General features: G+C 38.6%; 1 protein-coding gene and 1 long non-coding RNA gene across 2 annotated transcripts in view; one reads left to right on the top strand and one right to left on the bottom strand.

The window, feature by feature from the left end:
• Positions 1–578: 578 nt before the first annotated feature.
• LOC123980653 lies at positions 579–7,800 on the top strand. Its single transcript, XR_006827537.1, has 3 exons — positions 579–823; positions 6,313–6,921; positions 7,455–7,800. It is a non-coding gene; the product is annotated as an uncharacterized LOC123980653 (long non-coding RNA).
• Positions 7,801–12,948: 5,148 nt separating this feature from the next.
• Positions 12,949–20,757, bottom strand: part of arap2 (ArfGAP with RhoGAP domain, ankyrin repeat and PH domain 2) — a 133,188-nt gene continuing 125,379 nt past the window's right edge. The window contains exons 30-33 of the mRNA XM_046064553.1: positions 18,669–18,704; positions 17,192–17,255; positions 15,176–15,301; positions 12,949–14,467 (exon numbers count right to left, since the gene is read on the bottom strand). Of these exons, the coding sequence (XP_045920509.1) occupies positions 14,144–14,467; positions 15,176–15,301; positions 17,192–17,255; positions 18,669–18,704 (550 nt within the window). The 3' untranslated portion in view covers positions 12,949–14,143. The remainder of the gene's footprint in view (positions 14,468–15,175; positions 15,302–17,191; positions 17,256–18,668; positions 18,705–20,757) is intronic.

Here is a 20,757-nt window from a genome sequence, read left to right on the forward strand (position 1 = left end):
GTGTTGAAAATGCTGAAGTTCAGAAGGGTTAAACAAAGCTGAATACAGTTAGAAAAGAAAAGGTGTATAAATTATCCAGTGGCCTCCAGAAAAGGACAAGCTTGTATTGCATGAAATGCAAATTTAATCATTCAGGCAGCAGCTTATGGTGGCTTGAAAGTTGCTGAATAGTTGCCATTGTATCCATAACTGACATGTATGGGAAAATAATGAATGCTAAAATAACTAAATGCTAACACCATAGCACACGTCAAAAAGGAACTAGTTTTACTAAGTTGCATATCTATCTATTTAAAAGTTTGCTAACATTAGCTGACATTAGGTACTTGTTATACCAGATCAAGTATGGACCGATGCAACCAGGAAGTAACTGAAAACTGTAATTCATTGAGTGGCCACTTGAGACTGGCTGCAGAAGGGAGTCAATCACCAATGACCCCCATGTTAAAAAGGCCAACTTTACAGCAGAATAAAACATGTTTACAGCCTGGTTAAAAAAATGGATTTAGTGCATATCGCTAATTTTGCCCTTCGTGACAACTGTGAGGGGGTGAATTTTTTTATAACTCACCTGTTTAAAGTATATTAAGCCTTAAAGTTCTGGATTATTAGGGACGTGGCCGCTTTGATTGACAGGTGTCTCTAGCCGCCGTCACTGCTAGCAATCGGTCCGCCGTCTGTTAGCCTCACGCAGCTACATGGAGCTCTGAGGCTCAGCCTGTCGGAGCCTTTTGGACATTTCTACATGCAAATACCAGATGAATAAGGACAGGCTGTGCGGTTTATTGGAGAGAGAACCTCCAGGAAGTCTGTGTTCTAGTTGGTGAGTGAAATTCTTGTATTTTATTTATGTGTTAACATTTAACAGGTATCGCTGTCAGCATTTAGCTTGTTAGCTTAGCTCGTTATGCTAATTAGCCAGATACGAGCAGCCCTAAACTGCTAACGATGCTAAGTTAACGGGAGTTAGTGTGTTCTAACCGCAGCTTTTAAGGAGTCAAAAAAAAGTCAGCAAGAAGAGAGAAGCCAAGGGCATAGGCACCTTTTTTTTAAAATAACATACTCAAAATGAATTAGGAATAACTCTTCAACCATTTGGCCTAGATGCATAATTCTGGAATCCTTTGAAAAGTCAGAAGCTAAGGAATATAAATCCATTGTATATTAATATATTTATTTTACTATTACAGACTATGGAGATGCAATAAAGAAAAAATCTGATATTTTCATCTTTGCCTGGTAAAAAAAGCTATATTTTAATGCAATAAACCATCAAAACCATCATAAGGAAGCTTATAATGCAACTGAATATCTTCTAATACACCTAGAATACAATTCTAACTGTAAATCTGATGAAATAAACTAAAATAAAACAGTTATCATACAATATTTTCAAAATATACCAGGCGATTTGTCCATATTTTGGCAATATTTACTGTTAAAATGTTGACAGTAGATACTGGTATATATCTTTAAAACACTTTTTCTGTCCATACAACCAAGTTCCAAATGACAAAACATTGAAATATTGATACAAACAGTGAGTATTCATATACATTCCTGTCACCAAAAGCACACTCATGCTTTACAGGTCTGTAGATTGAGAACGGAACATCCCACAGTGATGGGGGAGCAGAACATTCATTTGGTACCATGTCTATGTATCTCCAACGGGTCGGCCACAAAATGGCGAAAAACGCCGTGTGTTCTCAAGCGGCATGTTTCCTCTCTGCAGAAATGTCAAGAGCAGGCAGGCAGCTCGCAGGTATTGCGCAATAATCAAGATGGTGCCCGATGAGACTCGAACATGGACTCGAAGCAACAACATCGATGGGTTTTGGAGTTAAAACGGCAGAAATTTTTTTTTTCAGTCAGTAATTTTTCCCCAGCGCGGGGCGTCTGTTTTCAACAGGTTTTAACCTCAGTGTTAGACATTAGGGTGATAATACTTTGAAGAAAAGGTGTCTGTGTGAAGTTGTAAAGGCTCAGCCAAACCTCTGTGGCTAAGCTCTCAGTTAGCTGACGTTATGTTAACGGTAAACTTTACAAACAGGCAATGTTAGATTTAGCTACGTCCTGTAACGGACTCGCTGTTCAGTTAGATACTAGTCAGATACTATTATAAGAGGCTGCAGCTGAACCCGATGGACATGAAGGCTTTAAAGGCAGAGAGCCGAGGGGGGAGCGGTTGCGGAGTTATGCCTGAAATTGTCACACCTGCTCGCCGAGGAGAGCCTTGCAGTACATATTGAAGGATGTTTATGGTCATCAATAAGTTATTACACTCAGTAGATGTAGCATTCCTTGTGATTTAGTAAACAATCTGAGGTGATAACTGCGATGGATCAGTAATGTTTCTGATAAGGAGCTTAAGAAGTGGATGCATAAATTGGCAGAACAGATGTTGTAGGCTACCTGCAGAGAGTTTCATCCACCTTTTTTGTCAGCATATAATGCGCGTTATGCCTGCAGACAGGTAGCTGGGCTGTAACTAGGGAGATGGTTTAGTTAAAGTGAGAAATTAGCTGCGGGAGAGCTGCCTCTGAGTTTGTTTGGTGGGTTAGAATTTGCCAAAAAAGGTAGTACAGTTCGTAAGAAATATAAAACAAGATCCTTATAATAAACATTCAATAAGATCTGACTTGAGGAGTAAACAGGTGTCTAGCAGCATGAATTATTATTGCACAGTGTCCCGCAGCAAACGTTAATATTGCACATATTAGTAAACAGTGTATTTCACATTGCTTTTACATTTGTAACCTTTGAATATTGATGTTTTCATTAATGCAACACAAAAGTTTAATTTGTTAAACTATTGCTTGTGTATTAGGAATACTTTGTTATAATATTGATCAGACTAATTATACTTAAAATAAAATCACATTCTTCATTCATCATCAGCTTCCTGTTAATTGTAAATTGTGTGATCTAAACAATATATTATAGTTAACAGCTGTAAATTAAAATATTAAGATGTTATTTATAGGTTAACATTTTACATATGTTAGTAGAAAGTAAAAAATGAAAGGTTGATGTTATATACCGTTTTATTTTGACATTTCTTTAAGAGACAAATGTGACATTGACTGAGAAGTTACTCTGTAGTGAAAAACAAAGAATTATCTGCACACTGAATAGTTTTGAAGCCCTGTAGGAGGTGTCATTTAGTGCGACCTCTGAGAAGGTCTTGTGTGGTTTACATTGTATAGACTCACCTATTTACTACATGTGCATTCGGTCAGCTCTGAGACCTCATAATTTGCAAGGTCACAATAAAAAACACCTAGTGGGATTCATAATTACTCTGTGCAGATCATTCTTTGTTTCAGCACTTACCCACAGGATGGTTTGGATGTGCCCACATTATTCTGTGTTTAAACTAGACTTATATCAGAGCAGCAAACAAGGCACTCTTCACAAACTTCAGGCTCTGTTATACAGTATATGGGTACTGGGTGTATGGCTCCTTATTTATCTTAAAGTATAAGGTAGAAAGTAAAAAAAACTCCTGCACACACAGAAATACACTGCATAATTATTTTTCATGATTTCATGTGAAACATGTTGTGAGTATTTTCACTTTTTAACTTATACTAGACTGATGTTCTTTAGCAAGAGTTCAGCTGTAATGTTTCATGTTTTATCTGTGGTATACGATTAGCTTTTCAGTAAGTAGTAAAGACAGGGAGTGCTAATATATATCGAATTTATTACAATGTGAACCATAAACCATATCTTTTTTTAAATGGACCTATGATACAAATATGGACAATATTTAAAACTCAAAGTAAACAGAAGGAGAGAACCGGAGAGAACGCCTTTCCACATCAGTCCTCCCAATCAGCACAATGAGGACTCCAGGTCTCTGCAGCTCTCTGGCAGCAGGTGGTACATCTGATCCACAGTGTGACTCTGGGAGGAAAATGTGTAATAAATTCTTCAGGTGATAAAAAAATATAAAGTAAATACAGATGATTATTTAATAAATAGAATATTGTAGAGAACTTAATTTTCTAACGTAATTTTATTCAAAAAGTGAATCTTTGATATATTCTAGATTCATTAAACAAAGTGAAGCATTTCAAGCACTTTTTGTTTTCAGCTTGATGGTTACGGTTTACAGCTCATGGAAATAAAAACTGCAGTATCTCAAAATGTATAAAATTTTTAGAATAAATACATTTCTGTATTATAAATTATACAGAAATGTCAACTGGAGAAGAGCTCTCTAATCAGCTAATTAACTCAAAACACCTGCAAAGGTTTCTGAAGCCTGTAATCTCTCAGTCTGGTTCTGGTGCTCAGAGGGAACCTTTCCACGGTATTCAAATTTTTTTAGATGCTCCCCTACAAGATGCCTCAGTGTTTTAATGTTGACAGCACTATTATGTCACATACATGGGAGAAAATGGAACAAGGGAGACGGTCTTTAAATGTTTTTGTGTTGTCCTTTTAAGACAGACAATTTTATATCAGCTGTCAAATGTCCAGTAGCCAAGTTGTCCTAGTAACGTAATATAGAGTTTAAACTTTATGTTTAAACTCTATATCTATATTATGTTGAGGCATCAGATCCTCAACAAGAATCTTGCAACCAATATAAAAAGTACCTTTCTCTCTCAAGTGTCCTATTCCACACAATAATCCCACACAGCCCTGCAGACAGCAGCAACATTACTCAAAATATCGGTGTGGGGAATTAATTAACGTGATAACAGCCATGACTAACGTTTTACAAGTTATATAGCTTCCATCATGTAACTAAGGACTCTACCGCTAGCTTATTACTTTTATTACAAGTAACATACTGAGGTGACGTCCAAATAAACGACTTGTAACCGTTCATAACCAACAGTGTGTAAAAGGGTTAATTGATTTGCTTCAAATTGTTTGTTTGAGATGTAAGTAAACTTAAGTTAACTGTTAACGTTGGTCTCAACAAAATCTAGTGTTGGAAAAATAACGTTACCACATTTATATAATAAAAAGCATTTAAAACCTTGTTAAGTATAATGTCAATAACAGATATGCGTCACGGACGCTACATCCATTTTTATATACAGTCTATGGTATGGACATAGCAGCAAAACTCATGATTGAATATTTGATATGAGCAAACATGCAATTTATTTCCTATGAGTTCAACTTTTCATTTCTAAGAACAATAATGTGTTCTTTCTTCTTTTAAAAGTTACATATTGTCGCTCTGAGTTGTGGCAACTGTGGACACAACTGTACGGGAAAATGGTGAATGCTAACATTGGTGTAACACTAGCACAAGTAAATGAGGATCTTAAATCAGTAAACATTCTCACAAAAATTCTCTTACACCAACACTTTAAAAACACACTTTGTACACACTGGAAGCACGTACGTATATATGTATATGTGCCTCTGAAAAAAAGATAATGGAAAGGAAAACTGAATGCATGCACTCTCTGTATCAACTGTATGTTACTGATGCTTTGCTGTTGCAATGTTTTTCATGTGAAGCCAAAAACATCTTTTTGACAACAATCTAAACAAGCCAAATAATCAGGGGGTGATGCTCATATTGAATTGCTAATACCTTGGAAATTAGTTGTATGCAATAATGATGAGATATCCGAAGTTTCTGATTGGTGGCTTGGAGTGTGTATATAGACAGTATATCAGATATTAAGTAAACCAAACACCAGCCAAGGACACTTAAACTTCAGAGGACGACAACTCTGTCACTCTAAAGAAACTCTATGCATCTTTAACAAGCAAATGTTTAAATCCCTTCCAGTTTGTCACTTCTCCCTCCTCCTTGTTGATAACTTAGTTTAGACCAAACAATCTTGAGATGAAGGTTACTGTGGATAGACTGGCATTCTAGATTAGAAGGGGATAAATAAATAATGGACTCAGAATGAGGCAACAAATTATGCTTGTCTCCCCAATACGAATCAATGGTGTCCAATCTATATCTGTGTCCTTGGTATGGTGTGGTTTTGGAGAGCTGGGGGGCATGATGGTGCACAACAAATTGCTGACTGTCTTATGAAGTGTGCTGCTGGTCACTCAAGGTAGCTGGCCGCCTGATTTAATAGGGTGGTCAAGGTCCTACACATAAACAGAAAGCCAATACAGGAACTCTGGATAAGGAGGTCAGGAGATCGTCAAGCATCATCCCTCTCTCAATAGCACACTTTCTTTCTTGCTATGTTAAATGCTCAGGTATGCAATCTTGCCATTTCCATTAGTAAGTCACATTTTCTCACTCATTTCCTTCCACCTTGTTCTTCTCCTGCTTACGCCAGCCCATTCCTGTACTGTCTCCCTCTCTAGTGAAATAAGGCAGCCCATTGGACAGCGGTACGGAGAGGTCGGCTCGGCCTCGCTTCTCATTCCACCTCTGGAGTGGATTACTTAATGGAAATGACCGCAGGGCTTGCAGGTCCACCCTGATCAGCTCACAGCCCCGGCTGTCTCAAACCCTCTCTCATTCTGAAGGTGCTGAACTATCACCAAGTCCCAAAGACCCTCAAACACAGCTTGCCAGCCTCTGGTTGTATCAATATTAGAATCATTCTTCTCCACTGCAGTGCACAATGTTCACAGTGGAGAGACAGCATTTCTATGGGGAGAGATTAAACCTTAAGTTTTGTTTTACATCTTACTCCAGAGATTTATTATTGAATGTCTATAAAGATGGGTGGCTGCAATGCAACATTGTGACTTTTAGTCACATGTGGAGCTCCACCAAAGAGTGGAGCTCCACATGTCTTTTAGTAGGCTCTCCCTGCTTAACAAACGGCCACATTTTTCAAACTACAAGCCAACAGTTTGTAATGTGGTCTTTACATTCAAAATCTGAAGTCCCCAAGCCCAAGCCAAGATAACCTTGATGACATCACAAGGCTAATGTCCCTGGAGTTTCCCATCAGTTTTCACAGGGTGAGTAGTAGTGATGAGCGAGTACAACACTATCTGTGTCTGAATCTGTTCAACTAAACTATCTGTACTCTGAATAGGTGGGGCTTACCAGAAGTTGTTATTTAATACTGAAGTAGGTATGGGTTGATCAGAAGTTGCTGTATTTATTAGAAAATATTTACAAAACAGCCTCAGAATTGACCTTCAGAGCACTATTTGATTATAATAGTAAGATAACTATTTTTTAAAAAGCTTCCTGTATTTATAGATTATTAGAAAACAGATATTTTATTCTGATGATACTCGTACTTGTAAAAAGTACATTATCCGTACTGGATAGTACCTGGCTCAACCCTAGCAGGTATTACTCCCCCATGACAAGCAAACTGATCATTATGTGTGAAATTGGCAGCCTGGCTCCAGACACATTTCACACCGCTGATTTTTCAGAGATTTAAATAGGTCTGGTATTGCGCTAATTGACAGCTTTTACCACGGTTGGAAAAGCATCCGAGCAAAAATAATGTCTAAAAGTGAAAAATTTTGACTTTCAGGTTGAGACAGATCTTAGGGACACCTGAATCTCCAAATGAACTGCCGGCAGGCTAGTTGCTTTGTAGGTAATGTACAGTAGGTGCCAAGATTTGACAAGGAAGAACAACGCATAAAAATAAAATTAGTTTGCTTGTGTCCATTAAGACTCTTCAGCTGATTCAGAATGCTGCAGCACGTGTTCTGACAGGAACCAGGAAAAGAGATCACATTTCTCCTGTTTTAGCTTCTTTGCATTGGCTTCCAGTAGTTTCAGGTTTCAGTTTCAGGTGAATCCTGAACCATCCCTTAGTTATGCTGCTATAGGCTTAGACTGCCGGGGGATTTCCTGTGATGCACTGAGCTCCTCTCTCCTCTACTTTCTCTCCCTCTGTATGCAACCTCATCCAATTATTGCATGTTACTAACACATCTTCTCCCCTTTCTGGTAGTCTTGTGCTTTCTCGTCCCTCTCCTCTCTCCTCCTATCACTTCCTGCAGGTGTTTGTGGCTCTGGAGCTGTGGAGTCTGGATCTGTGGCTGCGGGTCACCTGCTGCCCCCGTGTTCCTGCTCGACACCCTCTGCTGCAACGACTATTGTTACTAGTCCTATTGTTATTATTGTTATTATAATCATTAACACTACTATAAATATCTGTACCATTTTTCATTTAGTCTATAGCAACATCACCTTTACTGTCTGTACCTCTGTGTGGATATTGTGTAGGCTGCCTCCCTCCCCTCTCTCTCTCCTTCCATCCCTCTCTTTTTCTCTCTGTTCCTCTCTTGCCCTCTCTCTCTCTCTCCCTCTCTCTCCTTCACCCCCAACCGGTCGAGGCAGATGGCCGCCCACCCTGAGACATGGTTCTGCTCGAGGTTTCTGCCTCTTAAAAAGGATGTTTTTCCTTGCCTCTGTCGCCTAGTGCTTGCTCTTGGTGGGAATTGTTGGGCTTCTGTATATAACATCATAGAGTACGGTCTAGACCTGCTCTTTTATGAAAAGCGCTGTGAGATAACTGTTGTTGTGATTTGGCGCTATATAAATAAAATTGAATTGAATTGTGTGTGTTTGACTCTGGGTAACTGAATAAGTAGAAACTGTGCCTACAGTCATATGCAAAACAATTATTATTTAGTTGCAAGACAGTAAGGTTCCCACCCAAACAAACACTATGTTATCACTGAGGTGACCTCCTCAATCTGGCAATGTCCTACATTGGAATTCCAAGAATGGAAAAATATGAAAATGATCTACAGCTTTATTCTCCCACATTGTTTAATTTGAATGTTTAACATTCACTTCTTTATTAGCTCTGTGGTGACTCCCCCTCTCCCTCAGCCGGGGTGGGGGGGCCTGATTGAGGTTTTAAAGACTCAATCCCAGTTGAATTACAATTGCAGAGGCTTTTAATTAGATAAAGCTTGGCTGGGTTGTTTGAACATATACTTTACAGCCATGTCAGGCTAAAAGGGTCCACGTGTCGTAAATATCATCCGAGACACTAATAGAATTGAGATTAGAGGGCAGAATGTGTGGATCAGCGTAAAAAGGCAGCCAGCAGTGGGACAACTTCATGCAGTGAGCTATTTATAGCTGCTAAAATGGACGGCTCCATTAATATAAAGCTTACCCTTTCTGGAAATGTAAATCACTGGGGCCATGGATCGACATGCATGTTATACAGCTGCAGTATGTCAGAGTTAACAGTACCGTCTCTGATTTACAGTTATCTCGGATAAAGCAAGGATGATTACTTAATTTTTAGTGTGCTATCCGCACGGACATCTGGTGTGCTTTAAGTCAATATGATATCTTAGCAATTTTTTTTCTCTACCTCCAAAAATGACTGAGCATCGACGATAAGGCATATGGCCAATATGCAAAGGACATATATTTTAATAGCACGCTGTTTCACAAAGTCAGCATAAGGCCAAGCAAGTGCTTCTAAGCAGACTGTATTATAATTTTCGGAAGTGGCATTAGAGCCATGTTGAGACCTGTCACTCATGTGCTCTCTTTCATTTCTGCCCTTGATGTTTATGTTATTCACAGACAAATTGAGCAAACACCAAAGATGGAGGGAGACAGGGGAAGCCTCAGTGGACACTTCCACGAGGCCAAGGGCTGATCAATAACCTCTACATTTCAAAACTGCATCGGATTAAGTCATGCCTTGTTTTTAAGGAAAAAAAAACCCTACAGGCTCCGGGTTTAATTGAGAAGCATCTCACGTCGAATCAGAGGGTTCATGTCTCGTCTTTTGAAATAACTTGTCATTTTCTCTCTTTCTCGAGCATATCAGCTCATTCCTTTTCTCTCTAATCCTCCTCCCCTCTCTCTCTCTCTGTCATCGCTGTCTGCATAAACACTGAACACAGCGTACACCTCTGCATGCATGTGCTGAATGACTCAGAGCACACAAGCTAACCAGCGGTGGAAGAAACTGAAAAAGTTGCAATACCACAATGTAAAAATACTCCTTTACAAATAAATGAAAATAAATTCCTGGCCTGTAAAAATATGCTTAAGTGCATGTACATCTGTATCATCCACAAAATGTACCTAAAGGACCATACCTGTGTGTTTTCAAGGTTTCGTTTTTTGTACTCTTGGAATCCGTTGGTTTCCATTCATTTCTGTATAATATGCAGATCAGTTAGCTGCATCTTAAACTTTGAGCTGTTTACTCCATCACAGTGAACACCAGGTCTGCTTTGGTCAAAGATAAAGCATAGATGTCTTAATTAGCACTTTACAGATTGATTTGGAAAACAATCTGAACGCAGACCAGATGTTCACCAGGATGGAATCCACAACTCAAGCAAGAGTCTTCTACAGTACTTCATTTTCATATTGAACAGAAATGAATGGAAGCCAATGGCTGCCAGGACAGTATTAAAAGTACCGCGACATTTCTGAAACACAGTATCATGGTTTGCAAAATTGTTAATTGTGATGTAAAGTATAAGTGGTGTAGTAGATGTTGAGGTAAATCGGTGAAAACATGCAAAATCACTGGTCTGAACTTTTATGGTCTGGTTTATATATATTTTATTATTGGATTATTATCACTATAATATGGGTGGATAGGCATGCAAGCAACATTTTTATGTTCCTGCTGCCACTTTATATATTAATGGTTAGTTTAATCTTTGACAGAATATTTTATATGCTGATAATAACATCAGCGACCACATTAAGTAGGTACATGTGTACAGTCTATTATAATTCAAAACAACAGCTCTGCCATAAAATCTATGAAGCTTATAATGTTCAAGTTTTAGACATGTATGCGTTTCTTATTGATGTTGTACTTAGTTAGCGGTAGTGTTACACTGTTGTCTTTGGTAAAGGTTGGGAAAACCTGTTTAATCTTTAACAATGTATTGTATTTTACAAACTTTTTATGTTTATTGTATGTTATAATGTTAATCCGAAAAGTAACAAGTACCTGTGAAATTAAGGTAGTGGAGTAGAATTTCCCTCTGATGTGTAGTGGTGTAGAAGAATAAAAGCACAAAATGAGTAAATACAACTACCACAAAATTGTATGTAGGTACAGTACTTGAGGAAATGTACTTGTGCTTGCCCTTTGTGCAAGCTGTTACCTCAAAAGAGCGATATGGTCAATGTCAAAGCATATAATGACTTTGCAGAGCTTTTCACTGAACTCACCACTTTCACCATATGGTGACCTTCGTACACTATAGGTCTCAGAGGGATGGCAGAAATTCTGGGTTACACAGACACAGAGGACAAGAGAGGTAAATATATATGCTGATGACAGTCCAGGGAAAGATGCAGAGGATCTAGGGAAGGTATGGCGTCAGAACTGATAGGAGACATGAAAAGACGAATTTTATGCCATCACATACAGTATAGTATATTATCACCCATCAGAACCAGGAGATTACACTGTCTGCTGTCAGTGGAACCAGGGCTGCTATGGGATGAAAATAACTCTCAACAGGCCAATTAAATAGGAACGTATTCATTTCTACTAGTCCAATGAACATAGTAATAGAACTAATATAGTGAGGGAAGGAAACACATTTGCACAGTGCAAACAAAGAATAAGGAATGCTTAAGACCACAAATGCATAAATGTGGTGCTCTATGATTGAAGTATAAGGACGTGAAACAAAGGACATCCAGCTGGTGTATGAGGCGTAATGAAAATAAAATGTTAAATATGAATTTTTCATGGAGGAACCTGTGTGACAATTGCCTACGTGAGCATCTTCCGATTGCAATACATTATTCAACAAGAGCGCGTGACTTGGGACGGGAAGTTTATTCTTACATTTAACTCAAAGAGGAATTGGATGAAATATAATGATATAATTATATATGAATACGTCAAAGACGAAAGACGGAGTCTTCACGCTGAAATCCACAACTGGGCTTAAGAGCTTCCAGGACACAATCTCTTAAATCTTGCAGATATGTTCATAGAACACAACAGAGTGTACGAAAGAAAATCTATCTAATGGAATATGAAATCCTGATATATACTGAACAGATTTACCTGGTGAAAAAATAGCCCATATGACTGCATTTTATAAATCTGCAGACAGCAGCAGACACAATATTAAAATAGAGGTAAAACACAGATAAAGAGCTCTTAGCAAATCAACAGGAAAAAAATCCATGATGCATAATAAACCTTAAAGCAATGATGGCAATTATCATTAAACAACACTGATGTTTATCACTTTTCATTTTCACATTTCACATTATTTCACTTTACTTCATGTAGTATTTATTTTTTACCTAACTGCAATTATCTGATGGATTTGGGTGTATATACAGTTTTGTCGCTATAAAAAAAGTATCAAACTGACAATTTTTCTAAAAACTAATTTTCTGTGTGTATCTCTCTGTTAAATACTCACACACTGACACCTCTACCGTCTCCATTGTTCCCACCACCTGCATTTCTTGTTGAAACACATTACGGGTAATTTTTAGACATATCTTTCTGCAAAAATAGATCATTTCAATTTGCACCGCTCAAAAGGTGCACCAGTCTCTCTCAGTCAAGTCTTATTAAGTGAAAATCAATAATAAATACTGTACATGGGAGCATGTGTGCCCACTAAGTATTAACAAAGACAATCACATGCTTTTAATTTAACAGTTATTTTAAATTATTTTGAGATCTGAGATCTCTCCAGGACTATTAATTTCACACCTGAACTTCAACAGAAGGGCAAAAAATGATGTTTCTGTTCAGGTTGGAACCAGTTCATTTATCTCTCAAGGCCTGCTTCTGGTTTTTATTTGTGGATATTTTATGGTGTTTCTGTCGAGTGGAGTCTTACAGACATACTTAATCTAATATATCTAGTTCAAAGTCATTTAAAGTGGGTATAGGGTGGTCTTTTTTCTTAAAGTGAAACCCTTGAATATCATCTATTTCTGTGGATCTTGTGACACCTGTGCTAAATCGTAGTCCATTTGAATGTTTACTTCAAATGAAAACTAAACATGAGCCGGAAATCTAAAGTCTCACAAAGCTTTTAAAAGACTTTATTGCGTGCGCTCTTACAGGGCAACAAAATTTTATATTTTGCGGTGTGTTTTTACCAATGAGCATGCAAAAACAAACTAACATGAAGGGGTTTAAGCTAAATTTGGCTTGGGTTTAACATAAAATCTTTTTTGTTTTTTTTAAGAAAACAAAACAAAAAGGTGCAACTTGCACTAAAATGTGGGACAAATGCAATTTACATATCAGGAAAGATTAAACTGTCAGTACTATGGCGTGTTAAAGCCTTTTGCAATATTTATTAATATACTTATACTGTACATTAAAATCACATTTGGTGGCAGTTTACAGTGGTGCACCACAGAATCATATGCTTAAAAATGCTGCTAGTTAGCCATACAGTTAATGGTTACAGTGAAAAAAAATGGTGGGTAACTGATAAAAAATATATAAAAAAAATAAGCACAAATAAATAATTACACGAGATTGCCTACCACTCGTGTCAAGGAAAACGGAGGTCTATTAGCCATCGTTAATGGTTAGTGGCCCTATCCTGCTCTTTTCTTTTGCATTTTATATGCATGCATCATTTTCTTTGCATTCCTGAACATAACTATGAGTATTTTAATTCTGTGCTGAGATGGCGGACCCTGCCACTAATAATTAAAAATGCTATTTAATAAGTGCAACTACAGTACAAAGTGAATGCGGGCAAATCTGCTAGTGAATTTTATTTTAACTAAAGTTTAACTAAAGATGAACTTAACTGTATAAGGATTAATATAATCACAGCACTTTTCACAAGTAGTCAAAACAGCCTTTTTTTAAAGTAACTGGAAACTTAAAAGCATGAAGTAAGCAGTTTGGGGTATTTCTGGAAACGTCTGAGGTTTGACAGCCAAACATATTTTCATAGAATTCTGTGGGTTTAGAAGAGCAGCATATAAATCACATTTTAGTAGTGCTTGGGTCAGTGCCATGTCCAGCTGAGGCCTGCATGACCTCCAGTGTCTCCTGCACCTGTTTTCCACATCTTCCATCTTCTACCCCTTGTGCATCGGCATCTCTTGATATATCCGAGTTTAAAAACAGTCTTTAGGCTCCTCGCATGAAAGCAACTTACTTTGGCTCCATCTGTTTTTTTGTGTGGTTGTTCTCTGTCAATCTCCACATCTTTCTTTCTCTACTCAGAGCTGTAATGTTTGTCTTACCGCTTCCTGTCAGTCATTGCTCTTAGCAGTGCGGCCAGTCTTGCTCAGCACCGAGTTGAGTTCATTCAGCAGATTAGGCGGAATCAAGGCCTCCCCACCCAGAACAGGTCTCCTGCCGATGGTTTTAAAGCCACTCTGAGGAGGAAGGGGCAAAGCCATGGGCTGCGAGTGTCTGGATGGGGACGGGGAAGGGAGGCGCTGAGGCAGGCAAACATCCACAGAGGGTCGTCTGTGCGGGACTTCTGGGGCCTTGAGCATGGTGTTCATCTTGAGAGTGGAATCCTTGGTGAGCCTTGGGTTGCCATCATCAAGAGAAATCCTCCTGTCTGTCAGCTGTGGGCAAATATGGCACATAAAGATTAATTGAATTTAAGTCAACTACAGACTACAGCGGCTTTTACTGACATGTATAAGCAGTGTTGGGTAATAACACATAACTTAGTGATGCAAAGTAATGGAAAGAGTGATTTAGCTATTTACTTTTGCTGTTCAGTAATGTAAATACTTTTTCAAAGAAAAAATGTAATGTAGAATGTATTTTAATAAGTAAAGTGCCTAACATGTTTGTAAATTAACATAACTTCCTTTATAAAGTAACAACTAGCCTTAAAATGGTCACATTAAAAGTGGTGATAACAACTCATCAAACTGAAGTTGCTCTGGATGGTGGTAAAACACTTAAACAAAAAAAAAAATCTTTGAACTGAGGCACTGAAAACCTCTCTGCTTCTCCCAATGTAACTTGAATGCAACAGAAAAACTGCCAGCAAACAAAGGAAAAAGGAAAGGTTTGAGCACGGTGAAGATCTATACAGAGAATTTGTTTACAGTTGTTTGACATCGGCTATTTAGAGATCCTTAAGCGCATTGTGTGCACAGTCAATCAATCAAACTATTTCCCTTGTAGTACATATACAGCATGATTTTTGAATGAACTGCAGCATCTAAAACAGCTATTCACTATTTAAGATTTTATGTTTAACTTTTTAATGCCAAACATGTTGGTATAAACATTAATTAATTTTTTCATTGACTTCTCACCTGTCTGTCGGAATTGTGATTGTGTGTTGGCATCTTCCAGCCTTCGGGCACAGCTCCCCCTCTGGGGGACTTGAGATCTGCACCTTCTTTTGAGTTAACGTTCATTGAACAGAGGTCAGAGCCGTACTGCACACACACAGCCAACAGCAGAAATTAGTAATGCGGTAATAAAAAAAATAAATTAACAACCCTGTTGTGTTCAGTGTGGACAACAAAGACAGTTCATGTTGATTCATTTCCCTTATTTTCTCTTTAAGTTAAATATGTTTTGGACGGGTACCGTTTGTACGCGGATTCTACCGATGTAAAGGGTGATACACATAAACACACATCTCTGCACAAATACAGACAAGTATGACAGTAGATAAGAGCACCATGAAGTATCCAGTGCTGTTTCTTCACTATTTTTATTCACAGTTTCCATGAGGTTACCTTCATCATAAAGTAAAGAAGAAAAAGTAGCGCTGGTATCAGTGTACAGGATGTACAGATATAAATTGCTGTTTTTTGCCCGGACTAACACAAGCACAAATGAGGGGAAGTCAGAGGGTGACGATCTTCAGTACCATCTCAGCGGTCCGACAGTGTTCTGATCCCTGGCTAAACTTTCTCTTTAACAATGTCTCCTTTTATATCACCGTGACCCTATAGAACTGTCTCTCTTTAACAAATCCTTATTTCATCACTGCTCGGACCTGTCCTTGGACCTTTACCCCCCCCTCCTCTACTGCCCTCCCCCAACCCACCCAACTCTCACCATCCATTTTACCTTGCTTCAAAATTAGGCCCTCCGTCGCTAGTTGCTATGGAAACTGTCGGAGCACAATGCTCGCTAACAGGTAAGAGAAAGGAAATCAAGAACACTTAAGTGCTCTCCGTCTACTTTCTCATCTACACGCTCTCTCTGCCCTTCCCACAAGCCCCTGCGTTGTAAGCTGACAATCCTGATATTTAGCGGATTCCGGGGGAGAATCCTAATATTTTTAGCCGGCTCCAGTCTGCTATAGATTAAATTGTTGCAGAGCTAAGAGCTTCTCTAAAGGAGCAGAGAAAAGTCACTGAGCCCACTGAAATAAACACCTCAAAACAACAGACAAAAATTGGCTCCCACTTTGGATCAATCCCTCTCTGACAGTTTTGCCTTTTACTTGCTAACCCAAACTAAGGCACTAAAAGGTTTTTACAGTAAGCACCTGTGATAAACAATACTGTGCTGCAGACAGGTTCCCATAAAGGAAGCAGAGCAGAGGGCTAATACTGATGAACTAAATGTTCTGAGCATATAATACAGGGCTGTGAAATGTGAAAGATACGGTTAGATCTTTCAGTTTAGGGTGAGAGTGGAGTCCATGTTGGTCATTTTCTTGGAAATGAGCAGAAAATAGACCTATGTGTATAGTCTAATGAAGAAACAAGAGGGTTAACCGACTAAGTAGTTAGGAATGTGATTGTGAGAATTAAATTAATGCAAAAATATGACACATCCGTAGCTGTACTCCCTGTGTTTGCTTTGCCTTGCATTATTTATGTCATATGTGCTGTGTCAGCGACTGACAGTGACAACACTTTGCTGTATCTTGGGGCTAAGTACCACAATGTGATTGTTATGGTCGCCTTGACCTTATTCTCACAGCTTTTCCACATAAAATGATTTATGTTATTGCTGAGTGACCTCGAAAACTTTACACTTCTTTCGCTGTTTATGTATTTCATCTGCCTAACAGCACAATGAAAATGGATGATTGGGGAAAATATGATTTATCATATCTCCTTGTTCTGAGATATGGATTGTAAAAGATGATTTATTCCTGGCCGTAACAGAGTGTATCTTTCATCCAAATAAGGAAGGGAAAAGGAGGATGAGTCCGCAATATATATGTCACATTCACTGATATTTTTGGATTGCAAGAGAACAGTAAAAGGGTTAGATAAAGGATACACATATTTCTCCTGCACTCCCAACATCACTGCATGCACTCACTCATGTTGTAACATCTCTTTTGCACATCATCTTACCTTCATCCTGATGATGTCCGTCACCCAGCCGACCTGCGCCTCCCTCTTCTCGCAGCAGAAATGCCTGAGGAGGGAAAGCTCAGTCGCTGATTTGCACCTCGTTATTTTCACACTAATTTTAACCAGGTGACTGGATTTAGTCACAGCGCTGGACAAAGGGTCTTCTGAGGGAGCAGTTCATTGATCACTGTAAATAGACTTGAAGATAGGTGGGCTGGCTGCCATTACCTCTGATTACATGAATCTGCGTGGGTAAATGACCCCTTTGCAGCAGTGATTTGTGCTGTAAGTACCAATCTAGGATGATGGTTTCAGGTCTGTACTGTATTCTGTTATTATACTCTTATTCAGTTTTGAGCCTTTGTGTCTTTTTTCTCTTCCTCTCCGCTTTTCTTTAAATGTAACTTTAAAAAGGCTGCATTCAAGCCAACAAGATTTGACAATCATGCTAGCAGCTCTGTGAGGCTGTACAGGCCCTGCATTCATGTGGTGTCGGAAAGTGTGCTCCCAGCTGGGAAGTCGGAAATATAACTCGTTAAGATTAATGTAATTAATAATTCATGTTTTGCTCACATGTAATTTGTAATATGGTATTAGGTTGTAACTGTCAGTTGGTGGGACAAAATCACTAAGCTCTGAACTGTTTCAGCATACTTGGATAGCAACATCGCATACATCGCAACAACCCACCACCCAGGCGCTACACAAAAACGGCAATGTTGTTTCCACATTACGACTTAAAGCTCACCAAAGTTGAAAGAACCACTTTCCAACTAGGGAAATGAGGCCACCCGAGAAGCACACAAATGCAGCATTAGCTATAGCTGTGCTATGATCTAAATTGAGCATGCTAACATGTTCACAATGACAATGCTAACGTGAATGTTTAAGAAGTTTAACATTTAACACAATAACTACCGTAGTTAAGTGTGTTAGCATGCTAACTTTGCTAATTAGCACCAAACACACGTACAGCCATCCCTTGAGTCTCGCTGCTAGCTTGATATTTGTCAGAAATATTCCTATCCTAATCAGGAAGGTCTTTTTTAAATAACTTAGATAAATTAGAAGAAGTTTATCCTGATATCAGAAATGTTATGAGAGTAGCTAGCTTTTGTCAGGAATTGCATTTGTCAACTTGGAAGGCAGCTCTTTATGTGTTACAGCAGATGGGTTTTTTTTTTTAAGGAAACTACAAATAGAGACCAAATTAAAAACAGAGGAGAAAATCATTGTATATTATTTCACTTTGTTTGAGTCGACCAGACAGCAGTCTCTCACTATGTGACCATCACTAATATAATTGAACTGCCCTGACGCCCCCATTACTAACCCATTTAGACCATTACAAAGTGCTTTAGCATCAACTTTTACCTCTGTGACACTTGATTCTGTCTGTTTTGGAGACATTTTAAGTGAAAGGGTAAAAGTCACACTCATCAATTATTGAACTGGAGAACTTCTGCACGGCACTCACCATTGTTGTTTATCAGTGTAGACTGTGAAGCCCCAGCTGTTAAACGAGAGGGACACGGGTCAGATTCTGAGATTTTGTTTCTGCAAACTGAAACTTACAATGTCCTGTACACCGAGAGCATGGGAAATTTTGAAGTATCCAACTACAACTAATAAAAACATTTTAAATAAGAAACTTGTTGAGAAAGTATTGTTAAAGATAGCAGCAGGTCACAACCTTTTCATTAAAATGCAAAGAGGAAAAGCAAGTTCTCTACAAATGCTAGGTGCTAAACAGAGGAATTAATTAGATTAAATCAGTTCACTTCCAGTCCACATGTTTATGCATGGGCAGACCTCAATATGCTCTGGGCCAAAGCGTTCAACACACAGACCGCATGCTGCTCACCTATAAGTACATTTTGCTGGGAGAGATGCAAGAGATACAAATGTCTTGCAAGTGGAAGAATTCCTGTATTACAACATGAACAGTGTCTGCTGGATGTACTTTAAATGATCACATAAGGATGTGGTAAATAGCATGATGCTGCAAGCTAAATAAATTCCCACACACATGATTTTTGTATGCTTAAAAGGTGTATATTTACATGTATATATGTGTGTTTCAGTGTGAATTAACCTGCACAGAGGCAGTGTAATGTCAAAAGACTACGTTCCCGGAGAATACACCTTCCCTGAAACCCTTCCCGGCTGTGGCTGAAGAGGAGCAAAGAAGTGGGTGAAGAACAAAGCAAAGGAGCGGGCAGAGATAGAAAGCCCGCAGCCTGGTGCACCACTCCTGTGAGTTAAGGCAGCTGATCCAACCCCGCAGTAGGCCGCTCACAGATAGACCTCGGCCTAATGAGGTACTGGAGTGCTGCCTCTCCTAACCCTCTCACTATGACTCTCTCCGTTCTCCTCAGCACTCTGTCTTTATTTCTTTATTCACTTCTCCCACAGCCCACTCAACAGTATATCTGTGATACCACACTGTATCATTCTTTCTTTCTGTCCCTCTTTCCTTCACTCTCTCTTCATCTCCCACTGCCTCTGTCTTATCCAGTTTTTCTCCCCTGAAGGATGGCGTAATGCAGACAGTCGCTTGCCGGACTCATTTTTCACGCTTCCCCAGACTCAAAATTTCGACACGGGGAAAATTATGAGGAATTATAATTGGGTAATGTGAAATATAGGGTTTGGCTCCCCCAAAAAAAATGGCCTCTTTGTTTGACCAACAAGAACTGCTAAGGTTTTGGCATGTGTCATAAATTATAATAATAGAAGATCATTAAAATAAAACAGTGGCAGCAATGTTTTCTATTCCGCAGTTTGATAATTTGTATTTGTTAAAATGCAATTACATTTAATCAATTTCACTGCAGTGAAAAATAAGATGGGGTCAGGAGTGGCTTGGGTATCTCCTGGTGACGCAAAACTTAGTTAGAGGGAAGAAAAAGGGCAATATATCTTTGGGGACAAATAGATTACATACAAACTGTTGCGCAATGCTAAATAATCACTAGTTCATCTTAATAACACATGGGTGTGGATTTTCTAAGAATATGCAGCAGCTGTTTTAGCACTAATGAGTCACATTTGACCACATTCATTATGCAGCCACAATACATTTTTGCACTGAAAAATAAAATGTTTATTGCATGGAAGGAGTGGAAATTTATATAAATGACCACTAAAACTGGCTCATAATTATTGATTGACCGCTGAGGCAGTAGCGTCTGTGATTTAACGTCTGGGAGAAGCAGGTGTAAAATTTGTGGCGCTGTTGTTTTGTTGTCTGCTCACAGAGGAAGAGAGATATGTGACAGCTTCTTATCATCCATATCTCCATAATACCTACATGACAATGGAAAGCCCTTCACTGATGGAAATAAAGAATATTGCAGCAAATAAATACGCATAAATATCACTTTACAGGAGCTCAAAGTACAAAACCACAAGTTATAAGACTGAATTTATATTTTACCAAGTACTTTGCAGCTTATACCAGGTGCAGTCGTCTATATTTGTTGAGGCAGCCAATCATATACTTATTACATTTCAGATTGTTTTTATCCATAGCCTTCCTTTTTCGCGTGTATGTTTAAGTCCAA

Source organism: Micropterus dolomieu, linkage group LG12 (genome assembly GCF_021292245.1).
Source record: "Micropterus dolomieu isolate WLL.071019.BEF.003 ecotype Adirondacks linkage group LG12, ASM2129224v1, whole genome shotgun sequence".
Taxonomy (NCBI): Eukaryota; Metazoa; Chordata; class Actinopteri; order Centrarchiformes; family Centrarchidae; genus Micropterus; species Micropterus dolomieu.